Source organism: Scyliorhinus canicula, chromosome 16 (genome assembly GCF_902713615.1).
Source record: "Scyliorhinus canicula chromosome 16, sScyCan1.1, whole genome shotgun sequence".
NCBI classification, from domain to species: Eukaryota; Metazoa; Chordata; class Chondrichthyes; order Carcharhiniformes; family Scyliorhinidae; genus Scyliorhinus; species Scyliorhinus canicula.
The window spans coordinates 8,270,716-8,286,441 of NC_052161.1; the positions used below are offsets into that span (position 1 = coordinate 8,270,716).

General features: G+C 48.4%; 1 protein-coding gene across 2 annotated transcripts in view; it reads right to left on the reverse strand.

Annotated features, from left to right (window-relative positions):
- Positions 1-506: 506 nt before the first annotated feature.
- Positions 507-15,726, reverse strand: part of crtac1b (cartilage acidic protein 1b) — a 373,155-nt gene continuing 357,935 nt past the window's right edge. For both annotated transcript variants that reach the window (XM_038773324.1, XM_038773323.1), the window contains exons 14-15: positions 14,371-14,514; positions 507-1,572 (exon numbers count right to left, since the gene is read on the reverse strand). In XM_038773324.1, the coding sequence (XP_038629252.1) occupies positions 1,463-1,572; positions 14,371-14,514 (254 nt within the window). In that variant the 3' untranslated portion in view covers positions 507-1,462. The remainder of the gene's footprint in view (positions 1,573-14,370; positions 14,515-15,726) is intronic.

Sequence of the window (15,726 nt, forward strand, 5' to 3'; positions counted from 1 at the left end):
GAGTCATTGTGTACAACTCAACACCACAGCTCACCTTCCAGCTAGTTCACTCGGCAGGACGATGAAACAATTTCACTCAATTTATTCCTATTCTTTTAAGCATTGTGCAAAGATATAACAGAGTGCTGCATGAGCCTTTATTTGTGCGCGTGAGTGTGTGTTATTGTGTTTGTGACTGTGTGTGACTGTGATAGTGCGTGTGAATGCGTGTGAGTGTGTTAGTGCGTGTGAATGTCTGTGTGTGATCGTGTATATGCATGAGTGTGTGACTTTTCTAATGTGTGAATGTGTGTAATAATCATGCATGTGAGAGTGTGTTATTGTGTGTCTTACTGTGTGTGTGTGATCGTGTGTATGCGTGAGTGTGTATTAGTGTGTGTGCGAGAATGTGTGACTGTGGTATAGTGTGTGAATGTGTGTAGTGTGAATGTGTGTGATAATCATGCGTGTGAGTGTGTGTTACTGTGTGAGTGTGTATCTTACTGTGTGTTAGTATAATCATGTGTATGCGTGAGTCTGTATTAATGTGTGTGCGAGAGTGTGTGTGTGTTAGTTTGTGACTGTGTGTGTGAATGTGTGCGATGATCGTGTGTGTGCCTGTGAATGTGCATTTGTGTCTATTATTGTGGGGGGGTGTATGAGTGTGTGTTACTGTGTATTAGTGTATGTGTGTTAGTTTGTGACTGTGTGTTTGAATGTGTGTGATGATCGGGTGAATGCCTGCTAGTGTGTTAGTGTCTATTATTGTGTGGGGGTGTATGAGTGTGTGTGTTCCTGTAGGTGCTACTGTGTGTGGGTGTGTGTGCGTATGTATGTGGTTATGTGTGACTATGTAAATATGTTTGTATGTGTGCGTGTATTTGTTGACTTGAGCGTGCATGTTTAGTTGTGTTTTATGTGCACAAACGTGTGTTTTGTAAGCATGCGGGTGTTTTTTGTGTACAGGTGAGTTTGTAGATATGTGCGCGAATGTCTCCTTGTGTTTGCATGCATGTCTGCAGGCGTATTTGTGTGAGTTTGCGTGTTTGTATGTGCATTTGGGTTGATGTGTTTGTGTAACTGAATCTGCATGCGTATGTGGGTGTCTATATGATTGTGTCGGGGTGTATGGTTGTGGGTGGGGGTTAGTGGGTGTGTGTGCATGTTTTTTGCTGGTTGTTTGCTGTCTTGTGTCTCGCTGTTGTGCCATTTAACCAAATTGAGATAAAGCACCTCTCAAGATTGCTAAGCTGTAGTATGCTGGGACTGGGATAATATGACAACAACACTGCATTTTTATAATTCAATCAGAAAGTTATGTTATCTCAGGGCGTGTGTTCATTGGCGCATTAGACAGCAGAGAACCAGTGACTGAACATTTGCCGAGCTCTTTCTATTCTGTGGAACCCGTTGACAGTTTAGGCTGTGGAAGACTGAGGGTTCCAAATGTCGAGTTGTTGGGGTGCATCGAAGGGTCAAGGCTTCAGGCTAGAAGCCTGTGGACTAGGCCGAGCAGGACCACAGCAGCCTGGTCGAGATAGGCAGAGAGTCTGGAAGCTGACGAAAAGCCTCCTCCGAAGTAAGCGATTTGAGCTGTCCGGCAATAATGAAAATCCACGAGGGGAAGGATGGAAGAAGAGAGAAAAAGGAGGAGAATTAGTATCTAAATATTCTTCAGGACGGAGAGCAGCCCCGCCATTTAAACAGGAGCGGAGACCGGAAATCTGAATTAGAAACAGAAAATGCTTGAGACACTCAGCGGGTCCGGCAGCATCTGTGGAGAGAGAAACACAATTAACATTATCAGGTGGGTGATCTTTCATCGGAAGTGGGAAAATGGGAGCTGGAACAGATTTTGAGCAAGTCGAGAGGCAGGGAAGGTTGCTGGGGGCCGGGGGGGGGGGGGGGGGGGGGGGGCGAAGAAGGGCATTCCTGGGGTCAATAGGAGAGGGAGAAGAAAAATCAAAGGGGGAAGCCTGTGAGAGCTAGGCTGAGTAATTAAATGACAAAAGGGATGATGCTACAAGGTTTTAAGACATTACCTCGGAGAGTGGGTGAAATTTAGTGAAGGCAAGGAGGACACAAAGCAAGTTATATTTTGCATAGCTTCCACATTGACATTGATGGATTTGAATATCGGGCAGGAATACCGGTGGAAAAGAGCAATTCCACCTGTTTTGTATCCCAGGCCATATCCAATTTCCTAGGAACAGGAGGAGGCCATTCAGCCCCTCAAACCTGTTCTGCTGTTTAATCAGATCATGGTTGGTCAGTATCTTTGTGCCACATGCCCATCTTTGCCACATATTCCTCAATATCTTTGGATGAAACAAATCTCGGTTTTAAAGTTAACGATTGAGCTCGCACCAGTGCTGTTTGTGGAATGTGAGGTTCCTGGGCCCGATTTAAGGAAAAAGAAAATCTCGTTTTGGACGTGTATAACGGGGTGTCTCACAGCACCTGCAGAGCCAAGAACTACCCCGTTACCTAACGGGAGTCTGCCATTTTCTTTTGGCCTCTGCGGGGAACGCCACACAGAGGCTGCACTTACCTCATTTCCTGCACTGGCGAGCTGAGCTGAGCCAGTTTTGAATGCCACTCCGAGCTTTCGACCCCCATTAGGCATCCCACCATGGTCTCTGGACATCCCCACTGCCCCAACTTAGCTCTTGGGGGGGGGTCCTTGAGTCCCTCCTCACCCCACCTGTTAAGGGAAGGGCACCCCCGGGTACGATCCTTTGCACAAGCAACCTGGCACCCAGGTCCCTTGGCATTGCCAGCGTGACTATTAACATTATCCTGAATTATAGTTTCTGGACGTTTCACCACCACCCAAGTTAAGCTGACTGGTCGGTAGTTGCTAGTCTTACCCTTACGCTCTTTTCTGAACAAGGGGGGAATGTTTGCAATTCTTCAGTCCTCTGAGACCACCCTTGGGTCAAAGGAAGGCTGAAAAGTTATGGCCAGTGCCTCTGAATCTCCACTCTCACTTCTCTCTGTCTCCTTGGATGCATCTCATCTGGTCCCGGTGCCTTATCAACTTTAAATGCAGATAACCTCTCCAACACCTCCTCCTTTTCAACTTTAAATCGGTGTCCGAATTACTTAATCTTTTACCATGACCTGGGTGACATCTTCTTCCATCGTAAATACAGGTTCAAAGTATTCATTCACTTGCATTATACCTTAGCTATGCCCTCTGCCTCCATGGGTGAGCCCCCATTTTGGCTCCTCATCGCCCTTACCCATCTTTTTACCACCGTTTTGCTATTTAAATGCTGAAAGGAGACTTTGAGATTTACTCTTAGGTTGGCTGCCAGTATCTGTTCATACTCTCCCTTTGCTTCTCTTATTTGTTTTTTCACCTCCTGTCTGTGCTTTCTATATCCAACCTGCTTCTAAGTTGCATTTTCTACCTGGCACCTGTCATAAACTCACTTTTGCTTCCTTATCTTAATTGCTATCTCTTTTTTCGTCCAGGGAGCTCTGGATTTGTGTGATCCACCTTTCCCTTTTGCGGGAATGTCCTGAGCTCGAACCATTTCTTTGAATGTAACCCACTGTTCAGCTATATTTTTCCTGCCAACCTTTGACTTCAATTTATTTAGCCCAGTTCCGTCCTTACCTCATTGATACCCCATAAATGTGCAGAGAATTTGGTTTGGCTATTGAATTACGTAAGCCAACGTGTTTATGTCTGTCAAGGTGAACGGTGTTGGGATCTGGGTCAGTCAGGGTTGTTGGTACAAGTAGACTTGAGTTGGATATAACCTTGGGTTCAGCACAACACAGTGGGAAGGTTATTCTGCACAACCCTAACTCAAGTCTCTTAGTCTTGGAAGAGTCTGTCTGCAACGTCACTCCGGCATTTTCTCTGCACCATGCACCCTGACTGAGCTTGACAATTAATTTCCAATTGGAGAAGAAATGGAAGACTTTTATTTACATTGCGTCCTTTATGACCTCAGGATGTGCCAATGCTCATTACTGCCAATGAAACAATTAACGGCGTGAGAATCCCCATCCTCAATGGGGGGCAAGCCAAGAGCCAAACATCTCAGCTGCTGTATTAAAGATTTGTGCGGCAGAACTCGACCTGGCCAAGCTGTTGCTACAACACTGACATTTACCCACAATGTGAAAATTGTCCAGTTATGTTTGGTCTACAAGAAAGCACTGGCTCGAAGCACTGCACAGCATGAACTCAGTCTCCTCATGCTCAGAACTGAACCTAACGCAGCTAAAAGTAGTGCACAGGACGCATTGGACCAGAACATGCATGAGCGAGTTCTTCCTGGAAGGGGAGGACAAATGTGGACGGTGCCAGCAAGGCCCAGCCAAACCACTCCCACATGTTCTGGTCCTGTCCCAGACTTGTTGGGCTAGACCACCTTTTTCGAGGCCACGATCAAGGTTGTGGGGGGTGAGGGTGGAGCCATGGCCATTAGTGGCGGTCTTCAGGGTGTCAGCCGGAACCCGTTACAGAGAGAGGGCCCCAGTCTTCATCTCCCTGATCGCCTGCCAGAGACATTTGCTCGGCTGGAGATCAACAGCGCCAGCCAAGGCCACAGGCTGCCTGTCCGACTCAGCAGAATTCCTTCAATTGCAAACAATAAAATTCACCACTAGAGGATCGGAAGAAGGCTCCCACAACACGTGGAAGCAATTCACCGGCTTGAGCGAAGACCTATACATGACCAGCAACCAGTAAGAGAAAGGGGGAAGGGGGCTGGTTAGCAGGGATGGGGAGGGAGGGCGGAAACGGATAATGGAAGATTGGGCGGGGGGGAATGGAAGAAGGGGAGAGAGGAGGTACAAGCCAGAGCACAAGGTAAGCAGGGCAGAGGAATCAGGGGGGGGACCAATGGTAAGAAATCACATGGGTGCGGCCATGACAACAACACCAAGGTACACCTGGGTGGGAGAAAATACGCACCTGGTATGTTTTAATACCAGGAGGCAACATGTTGATCATTAATGCAGTACGGTTGTGGTAGCCAATCACTGGGAGCCCAAAGTTAGGGATCCCATATCTGTGCATATGTTACCCTAGTATTTATATCTGTCTATTTTCCTTTCGTATTGCCATTTTGTCCATTTCTCATTATTTCTGTCTTATGTTCCTTGCAATGTATTTACAAATAAATGCAAATCCAGTTAAAAAAGTATTTTTCAGAAGAAATCTAAGTTGGACAATTATCATCCCATTCGTCAACTCCCAAACATTAGCAAAGCGATGGAAGACGTCGACATTGCTACCAAGTGATGGTTACTCAACAATAACCTGTCCGCTGACGCTCAGTTTGGGTTCCGCCAGGGCCTCTCTGCTCCTGACCTCATTCCAGCCTCAGTCCAGGCATGGACAGAGGGGCTAATTTCCAGAGGTCCTGAGAGAAATAACTGGGAAAACCAACTTCAATGGGGTAAGACGTAATCTGGGCTGAATTAACTGCAGCCAAAGGTTGGTGGGTAAAACGGTAGCTGAACAATGGGCTACCCGCACAGACGAGATGATTCGAGCAAAGTCCAGATATGTCTCCCTCGAAAGAGAAAGATAGAAAAACAAATCCAGAGTTCCCCGGATGACACAGGAGATAGAAATTAAGGTAAAGGAGAAAAGGGGTGTTTATGACAGGTGTCAGGTGGAAAGTACACCTGAGAACCAGGCCGAATAAGGATGATCCAAATCAAATACGGGAAACAAAGAGTGCGTACGAAAAGCCAACATAAGCAGGAATGTCAGAGTTTTCCAAGATCATATAAATAGTGAAAGGGTGCTAAAAGGAGGAATAGAGCTGATGAGTAAACAAAAAGGAGATTTACATGCATACATAGAAAGTAAGAGCAGGAGGAGGCCGTTCGGCCCTTCGAACCTGCTCTGCCATTCGTCACAATCATGGCTGATTGTCCAACTCAATAGCGTAATCCTTCTTTCTCCCCATATCAAGTGCCATATCTAGCCACCTCTTGAATGTATTCAATGTCTTAGCCTCAAAGTGGTAATGAATTCCACAGGCTCACCACTCTTTGGGTGAAGAAATGTCTCCTCATCTCTGTCCTAAATGGTCAACCCCAAATACTCAGACTGTGACCCCTCTGGTTCTGGACACACCCACTATCAGGAACATCCTCCTTGCATCCACCCTATCTAGTCCTGGTAGAATTTTGTAACTCTATGAGATCCCCCCCACCCTCATTCGTCTAAACTCCAGTGAATACAATCCTAACTGATTCAATCTCTCCTCGTACGTCAGTCCTGCCATCCCTGGAATCAGTCTGGTAAACCTTCACTGCTCTCCCTTGAGAGCAAGAACATCCTTCCTCAGATAAGGAGACCAAAACTGCACACACTACTCCAGGTGTGGCCTCATCAAGGCCCTGGATAATTGCAGCAAGACATCCCAGCTCCTGTACTCGAATCCTCTCGCTATGACCTCATATTTATTCACATTATGCTGCATCCGTCATGCATTTGCCCACTCACTCAACTTGTTCAAATCACACTGAAGCATCCCTGCCTCCTCCTCACAGCTCGCCCTCCCACCCAACTTTATGTCGTCTGCACAACACATTGGGAGGAAGAGGATATAGCTAAAATACTTTTTCCAGTTCTGATGAAAAGTCATCGGCCTGAAACGTTGCGCAGAATTCTCCGCTCCCGCGATAAATCGGGAAGGCCGTCGTGAACTCGGCCGAGTTTCACGACGGCCTCGGAGGCCGCTCCTCTTACCTTATTCTCCCCCACCCGGGGTGCTAGGAGCGGCGCTCCGTAACTCTCGGCCGCCGGGCCTTGACGCTTGCCTAAGTGACGTCAGCCGCGCATGCGCAGGTTGGCCGGCTCCAACCAGCGCATGCGCGGCTGACGTCACGACGGCTGACGGCTCAAATCCGCGCATGCGCGGTTGCCGTCTTCCCCTCCGCTGCCCCACAAGACGTGGCGGCTTGATCTTACGGGGCGGCGGAGGGGAAAGAGTGCGTCGCTTTGAGACTCCGGCCCGACGATCGGTGTGCATCGATCGCGGGCCAGTCCCCTCCCGAGCACGGCTGTGGTGCTCACTCCCCTCTCCGCCCCCCACAAGCCTCAAACCAGCATTTGAGCACCTCAAACCAGGTGTGGTTGCCGCCGTCGTGAACCTGTCGGGAATGGCAGGCCGCTCGGCCCATCCGGGCCGGAGAATCGCTGGTCGCCGTGAAAAACGGCGAGCAGTGATTCTTCCGAGCGGGGGGTGGGAGAATCGCGGGGGGTGCCAGGGGGGGTGTGTCGTGAGTCACCCGGCCCTCCCGCGATTCTCCCACCTGGCGTGGGGAGCGGACAATTCCGCCCGTTAACTCTGTTTCACTCTCCACGGATGCTGCCAGACCCGCTGAGCATTCCCAGCATTTGCAGTTTTTATTATTGAGTAATTCAATATTGGGCCATCTAAGAATTGACCTTCGAGAGGGAGTCACGGAGAGAAAGAAAGAGAGAGAAATCCTACAAAGTTAAGACCATAAATAAATCCATCTGCACAATGGTTCGACTGCCAATTCTGAAGGTTTAAAAAAAAGGACATAAAAATAAACAGGAAACCTACTGAACAGTAAGATATGTTAATCGTGCTACGGTACAATGATTGAGATGATAGCGTTGCTCAGAAAAGCACGTTCCGTTTCAGGATTTGCATGCCGAGAGGGATATTATTAAGGAGCTGTAAATTGGTCAGTAACAATCAGGAGATCCCAATGTTTTTTTTTAAACAGATGTTGTCCAAATCATGAAGCATTGACTCCAAGTCTCAACACAAATGGCTGTTGGATTGGAGCAGAAGTTCCAGTTAACATTCTTCCCAGCAGTTGATAAAGTCACTAGATAAAAGCCTGAACGGATAACGGAGGTTTGCAAATAGAAGAATTGAATATAAAAACAAAAGAGAGGGCAGCACGGTGGCCTAGTGGTTAGCACAACTGCCTCACGGCGCTGAGGTCCCAGGTTCGATCCCGGCTCTGGGTCACTGTCCGTGTGGAGTTTGCACATTCTCCCCGTGTCTGTGTGGGTTTCGCCCCCACAACCCAAAAATGTGCAGAGTAGGTGGATTGGCCACGCTAAATTGCCCCTTAATTGGAAAAAATAATTGGCTAATCTAAATTTATATAAAAAAAAATAAAATTAAAACAAAAGAGGTCAAACTTCAGCCGCAACTGTGGCCAGGCATGTTAGATGGGCCCCCCAAGCCTGCCTGGAGTTTAAACCTGGACTGTCGCTGGCCGACTATCTCCAGGCAGCTGATCAGTTTCCTTATGCATCCAGGGACCACAGGCTCTAGTAAACTCGTCACAATCTCGTTTGGCTAAATACAGTTTGTGGTTACCACGATACCGGAACTGAGAGGATCTACTGAACATATGCCGGTGAAAGGCCACAGATCTGTTACCTGTTGTCTCATTCTCTGCCTCTGTGTCTTTCTCCACACATAAAACCATAAGACCATAAGACAGAGGAGCAGAATTAGGCCACTCTGCTCCGCCATTCAATCATGGCTGATATTTTTCTCATCCCCATTCTTCTGCCTTCTCCCCATAACCCCTGATCCCCTTATTGATCAAGAACCTATCTATCTCTGTCTTAAAGATACTCAGTGATTTGGCCTCCACAGCCTTCTGCGGCAAAGAGTTCCACAGATTGACCACCCTCTGGCTGATGAAATTCCTCCTCATCTCTGTTTGAAAGGATCGTCTCGTTAGTCTGAGATGGTGACCTCTGCTTCTAGTTTTTCCTACAAGTGGAAACATGCTCTCCACGTCCACTCTATCCAGGCCTCGCAGTATCCTGCAAGTTTCAATAAGATCCCCCCCCTCATCCTTCTAAACTCCAACGAGTACAGACCCAGTTGCCGAGTACATGCTACCAGACCTGCTGAGCATTTCTGGCATGTTCTGTTTCAATTTGTGAACAGACTGCGGCTCATTTCTCTGGAAAAGGGAAGGCCGAGAGGTGACCTAACACAGCTCTTGAGAGAATGAAAGGCTCTGAGAGGGTAGACATAGAAAATGTTGCCATTTGAGGGCTAAAAACCCGGAAGTCATAAATATGGGCAGTCACTAATAAATCCCACAGGGAATTCAGGAGAACCAGAGAGAGGGGGGGAATGTGGAATTTACTCCCACAGGGAGAACCTGAAGTAAATAACATAGATACATTTGAGGAACAACTAGATAAACACATGAAGGAAGCTCATGTGGAGCAAGAACATCAGAACCGACCAGATGGACCGAATATTCTTTTTCTGTGGCCTAGACTTATTCTTACTCAATGTACTTGTCCTCAGGACATCTGTGTTAGGGAGAAGATTCCTGAGAGCTGTCAGGGGCTAGTGGTGGGATGTGTTGATGTATAGATATTGAGGGAATGATCTGGGTGGTGTGCGGGCCGGAGCGGATTGCGAAACGGAGGCCGCCGACCTCCAGTCAGTGGAGTATTGGCGAGGAGCACCAGGGAACATTCCTTTGGTGGTTCCTTGAAGAACTGGTTGCTGAAGAACCGTAAGAACTGATTGAGGTGGAGTTAGGGATGGGAAATAAATGCTGGGCCTGTTGGCGACGCTCAAGCCCCGAGAACAAATGCAAAGAGCTCATTGCAAAGCTCTTCTGTGTTTCAAAACTTTGCTGCTGTCACCAAATCAATCTGCATTAGTCATACAATTTAATGTTGGATACTGTAGAACATAAGGGGGCCATTCAGCCCATCATGCTTGTGTTGGCCCTTTGAAAGAGCCACCCAATTAGCCCCACTCGCTCTGTTCAAAACTGAGGTTGTGCCTTTCAGACACTCAATGAACTATTGTTTTCCAGTGTGGTCACTGTTGTGTTGCAGGCAAATCCCAGCGAGGTCCCCGAATCAGCAATGAGATAAATGAGCACGCGATCTGCCGTGGAGGGGCTGGTAACGCATGGGTGCTTGTCACGATACCTTGTCGCCTCTTCTTCCAAGAATTCCTTTCACAAGGGTCTCAGTTAGAAAGCAGCACCTGTGCCAGGGCAGCCTTCCCTCAGTCAAACCATCAGTCCAGGTTACACACCCAAGTGTTCACAGCAAATCCCCTAGTCGCTACCCTCCGGCGCCTGTTCGGGTACACTGAGGGAGAATTCAGAATGTCCAATTCATCTAACAGCACGTCTTTCGGGACTTGTGGGAGGATACTGGAGCGCCCGGAGGAAACCCACGCAGACATGGGGAGAACATACAGACTCCACAGTGACCCAAGCGGGCATCGAACCGGGACCCTGAAGCTGTGAAGCAACAGTGCTAACCACTGTAAGACCATGCCACCCAAGATGCCCAGGTTGGGTGGATTGGCCATGCTAAAATTTCCCCTTGGCTTCCAAAGGTTAGGTGGGGTTATGGGGATAGGGTGGGGAATTGGGCCTAGGTTGGGTGCTCTCTCAGAGGGTCGATGCAGACCCGCTGAGCCGAATGGGCTCTTTCTGCACTGTCGGGATCCTCCGATTCCCTGTGTACCCCAGGCTCCCATTTGCATTGAAGATATGGAGTTACAGAACACTGAGAGGCCTGGATAGAGTGGACGTGGAGAGGATGTTTCTACTTGTAGGAGAAACTAGAAGCAGAGGACTCAATCTCAGACTAAAGGGATAATTCTTCAAAACTGAGATGAGGAGGAATTTCTTCAGCCAGAGGGTGGTGAATTGCCGCAGAAGGCAGTGGAGGCCAAATCACTGCGTGTCTTTAAGACAGAGGTAGATAGGCTCTTGATTAATAAGGGGATCGAGGGCGAAGGCAGGAGAATGGGGATGAGAAAAATATCAGCCAAGATTGAATGGAGGAGCAGACTCGATGGGCTGAGTGGCCTATTTCTGCTCCTATATCTTATGGTTCTGGCTGATACACAGCAGTAGGTTTCATGGACCGTGGAGAGGGTACACAGATTCTCCAAAGCAGCACTGAACGTCTTGGTGGAGGAAGGTTCCCAGTAGCTGCGATAGTTGGATGGAGTCTTCCTTATTCTCCTGACTGTCTCTCCTCCAGCAACTCCTCATGCTCTTCCAGGACTCATGTCCTCAACCCATCCCTCATGCAAACCAAGGGTGATCCCTAGCAGGGTGCCCATAAGCAACAAGCACTCCCTTTCTCCTGGTGACTCTTGGAAGGTAACCGATATGGGGGAGGAGCACACCGCACTCACTCTTTTTACCTGACGTCCTCAGAGGACTTCCAGAATGAACACTGCTTGAATATTACAGAAACCTTGACAAACCGTCCTTGAGAAAATCTCCTGAAAGCTTTCAAATGCCTTCTTCAAACCAGCGGCAGGCAGTGAACAGCGGGTGTGATTACCTTCAAGTAGTGCTCAGAAACCTCTGCAGCGGCTGGTTCAATCCCAATTAGCTGACCAATCTTTGGAGAAGATTCTAGATCCAATGCCAGCCACCAAAGTGCCATGCAACCTCCTGAATGAGTGCCAGAAGGTCATTTAAATGGCAGAAAGTCCTGCCTGTGCCTGCTGCTGACACGTGTCAATATATTTACTAATATGGCAGCTTACCCGAAACACGATCTAAACCCATGTGACAGCTCGGGATCCCAGATGTTTAGCACCGGAATGAATCGTCCAAAATCACCCGCTTTAGACTTTCATTCTGTTTTCGTTTCTGTTTCTGGAACGTGATGAATTCCATCAACATCTTCGCGGTGGGGGGGTGGGGGGGGCATGAGGGCAGGGGTGCGGGGATGGGGTTTCCATTGACTGGAAAGTGAACTGAAGCAATCATTTCAACAAAGGCCAAACTTCAACTTTGAGATGTTGTGAAAGGCGGCAGAGAAAATGTTTTCCCCAGCCGGGTAATCAAAAACACGGGACCGTCTCAGAATAAGGTGAGGGCCATTGAAGACTGAAGTGAGGAGCAATCTCTTCACTCACAGGATTGTGTGCCTTTGGAATTCTCTATCTCAGTGTCACACCAGGGAGATATCAGGAAATTGGGTCCAGAAATGAGACCCCCATCGTAGCAGGTAGGTTTGGCGTTAAACCGACTGAAGGAAAACCCTGCTAGCTCAGAGTTAGAGGGATCCTCCCACCCCTGGCCACTGGCCACGTTACATCTTCACAGTCAGACTGAAATGCATTAGTGAAAATGCACAGGATGCCCCAGATCCATTGTTATTCGGGACATGCCTGTCTGACCAGCTATTAGCCCGTTACAGAGTCCGATGGCCTCTTTGTCCATAAATAAATAGAACAGTACAGCACAGAACAGGCCCTTTGGCCCTCGATGTTGTGCCGAGCAATGATCACCCTACGCAAACCCACGTATCCACCCTATACCCGTAACCCAACAACCCCCCCATACTTTTTAGGACACTACGGGCAATTTAGCATGGCCAATCCACCTAACCCGCACATCTTTGGACTGTGGGAGGAAACCGGAGCACCCGGAGGAAACCCACACACACACGGGGAGGACGTGCAGACTCCACACAGACAGTGACCCAGCCGGGAATCGAACCTTGGACCCTGTAGCTGTGAAGCATTTATGCTAACCACCATGCTACCATGGAAGGTCAGTTGTACATCAATAGCACGGGTCTATTTTTTTTGTATAAACAGGAGTGGGCGGAGCTTAGGGAGTGAGAAGGAATGCTGTTTCAAACAGGTACAGGAGAAGGCTTTGGAAATCGACTGCGAATATCCTGAACGTTGCCACCGAGGAAGGCTTTGGATCAAAAGTTCCAACCAGAAGAGAAATTGCAAGTTATTACCTTTGTTTACCTGTGAAAGTGGCATGAGAGCTGCATGTTCTGTTACGGTGTTGTTTAATGGGAAATAGTGTGTCAAGGTTAAGAAACTGTATGTGAGCTGCTATTGTTAGGGTTGAAGTTTAGAAGTTTAAATATTGTTTTTCTTTAATAATGTTTGTTAACGTTTTTCATGGCGACCGGCAATTCTCCGACCCGGATGGGCCAAGCGGCCTGCCGTTCACGACCGGTTCATCACGGCGGCAACCACACCTGGTCGCTGCCGTCGTGAACATGGCACCAAAAGCTGGTTTGAAGCTTGGGGGGGCGGAGAGGGGAGTGAGCACCACGGCCGTGCTCGGGAGGGGACTGGCCCGCGTTCAGTGCCCACCGATCGTCGGGCCAGCGTCTCAAAGGGACACACTCTTTTCCCTCCGCCGCCCCGCAAGATCAAACCACCACGTCTTGCGGGGCAGCGGAGGGGAAGACGGCAACCGCGCATGCGCGGGTTGTAGCCGGCCAATCTGCGCATGCGCGGCTGATGTCACTTAGGCGCGCCGGCCGCGTCATTCTCAGCGCGCTGCCTTGGCACAAGTGTCAAGGCCCGGCGGACGAGAATTACGGAGGGCCGCTCCTAGCCCTCGGGTGGGGGTGAATAAGGTGAGAGGAGCGGCCTCCGAGGCCGTCGTGAAACTCGGCCGAGTTCACGACGGCCTTCCCGATTTTTTGTGGGTGCGGAGAATTCCGCCCCTTATTTCTTATCACTCCTGGAACAAATTGATCTTTCTGCACCACCTTAAACTTTAAAATGTTATGGCTCTGGCACTGCTTCTTAGCAATTGTTGAGAGCTGACCAGGCACCCAGAGAGTTGCGGATGTTCCGCTGTGGAATAAATTCAAGACTAAGTTCATTAGACTTTTTGGATATGAAGGAAATTAAGGGATTTAGAGATAGAGCAGGAAGGTGGAGTTGACATAGAAGATCAGCCACAATGTCACCAAATGGCAGAGGAAGCTGGAAGGGCTGCTTTTATTTCTTTCGTTATGTTCTGAAGAAACATTTCGGAGGGAGACGAGATAAATTATAGTGGGCGAGGTAGAAATCTGTCAATTGCCTCTTGATTGACAAGTGGGTAAGACAAATAGGAATATTTGAGGGCGGCACGGTGGCGCAGTGGTCAGCACTGCTGCTTCACGGCGCCGAGGACCCGGGTTCGATCCCGGCCCTGGGTCACGGTCTGTGTGGAGTTTGCACATTTTTGCCGTATCTGCGTGGGTCTCACCTCTACAACCCGCAGGGAAGGTGGATTGGCCACACTAAATTGCAACTTAATTAAAAAATAAATATAAAGAAATAGCAATAGATGGAGCTGGGTGATCAATCCTTCCAGTATCCAACCGAGTGTTCCGCTAATGAAAGTAACATTAACGTCTGGAATGAGGTACAAAAATTTCCCAAAGCTGTCAATGTTGAGGACAGGGGTTTTGGGGCCTTTTCTGTAATCGCTGATAAACAGGCCATTTGTTTACTGAGCATCGGAATAAAATATACATCGGTGTAAAATGGAAATTCAGCGCAGTTGCATTGAAGTCCTTAATATTTTAATAAATGTAACTGTTGAAGAGTTAAAAGACCAGATTTGTCCAGGGGTTTGTATACTGACCCACACAAGCTGTCCCATCCTCATTAGGCTCATAACCTTGATTGCACCTCTTGTTGGGCCGACACTTGTAGCCTCCATACATGTTGATACAGATGGGTTTTTCCCTGGGGCACACTGCAGGAAACTGGACACATTCATCCGCATCTAAAAACAAAAAGTGGAGAAACATTCTAAAATAGCAACGGTTAACCGCAGCAGAATACATAAACAGGCCTTGAAATTCTTGCGGCTAAAGAGGTCGGATAAATATTTTACTGGGTGGGATTCTCCTTCCTGCTCGCGTGGCCAATGGGGTTTCTCATTGTGGCCCACCCCACGTCACCGGGAAACGCACGGGCGTGGGTTCGCTGCCGGCGTGGCGGAGGGTCCCGTCGACGGAGAATCCCGCTGCCCATCTTTCCCAGACAGCTCGATGGCCACTTCCTGTGTTTAGTTTTGGGGTCAGTTCTGTTGCATAAGGGGTCAATTCTAACTGTGCAATGTGCTAATCAAATGGGGTCTACATGACCGCAAGTAGTGATACAACATCACGGGATCTTGCTCTCACCCGTGCAACCTCACAGTAAGACGAAGCCTGCAGTAAGAGACGTTTCAATGAGCTTGGTGTTTTACAGAACTCAGCAGCCTCTGTAAATATTCTTTATTAGCCCAGTAACACCAGGAATATCACATGGTGGCAGCGAGTGTAAAAAAAAGCAGTTATGGAGAGGTCTCTGTCATTGCTGGAAAGCTTTGAAAAGATCGCAGGCCTCAGCCAAGCAGAAGCGTGGCTGAATTGGTGTCTGAGTTTTGCCAGATACTGAACTGCAATCGGCCTTGCTGCGAGCAGTGAGCAGGTCAGTACACTGTTATATGTGATTGGTGGCTGTGCAGACAATATCCTAGTCAGGCAGTTTACTGATGAGGAACAAGCTAAGTACAATGAAGCATTAAAGCACTTGATACATACCTCAACTGGAGAAATAAAGTTAACAAATGCAGAGTCAAAGGGAATGTATTGATGCATTTATAAATTGTACAGACTTGCCGAGAACTCTGGGTGTGACACTCCAAGACATATGGTACAACAATAATCTTTATTGTCACAAGTAGGTTTACATTAACACTGCAATGAAGTTACTGTGAAAAGTCTCTAGTCACCGCATTCCGGTGCCTGTCCAGGGAGAATTCAGAATGTCCAAATTACCTAACAGCACGTCTTTCGGGACTTGTGGGAGGAAACCAGAGCACCCGGAGGAAACCCACGCAGACATCGGGAGAACGTGCAGGCTCCGCACAGACAGTGGCCCAAGCCGGGAATCGAATCTGGGACCCTGGAGCCGTGAAGCAACAGTGCTAAACACTGTGCTGCCCATG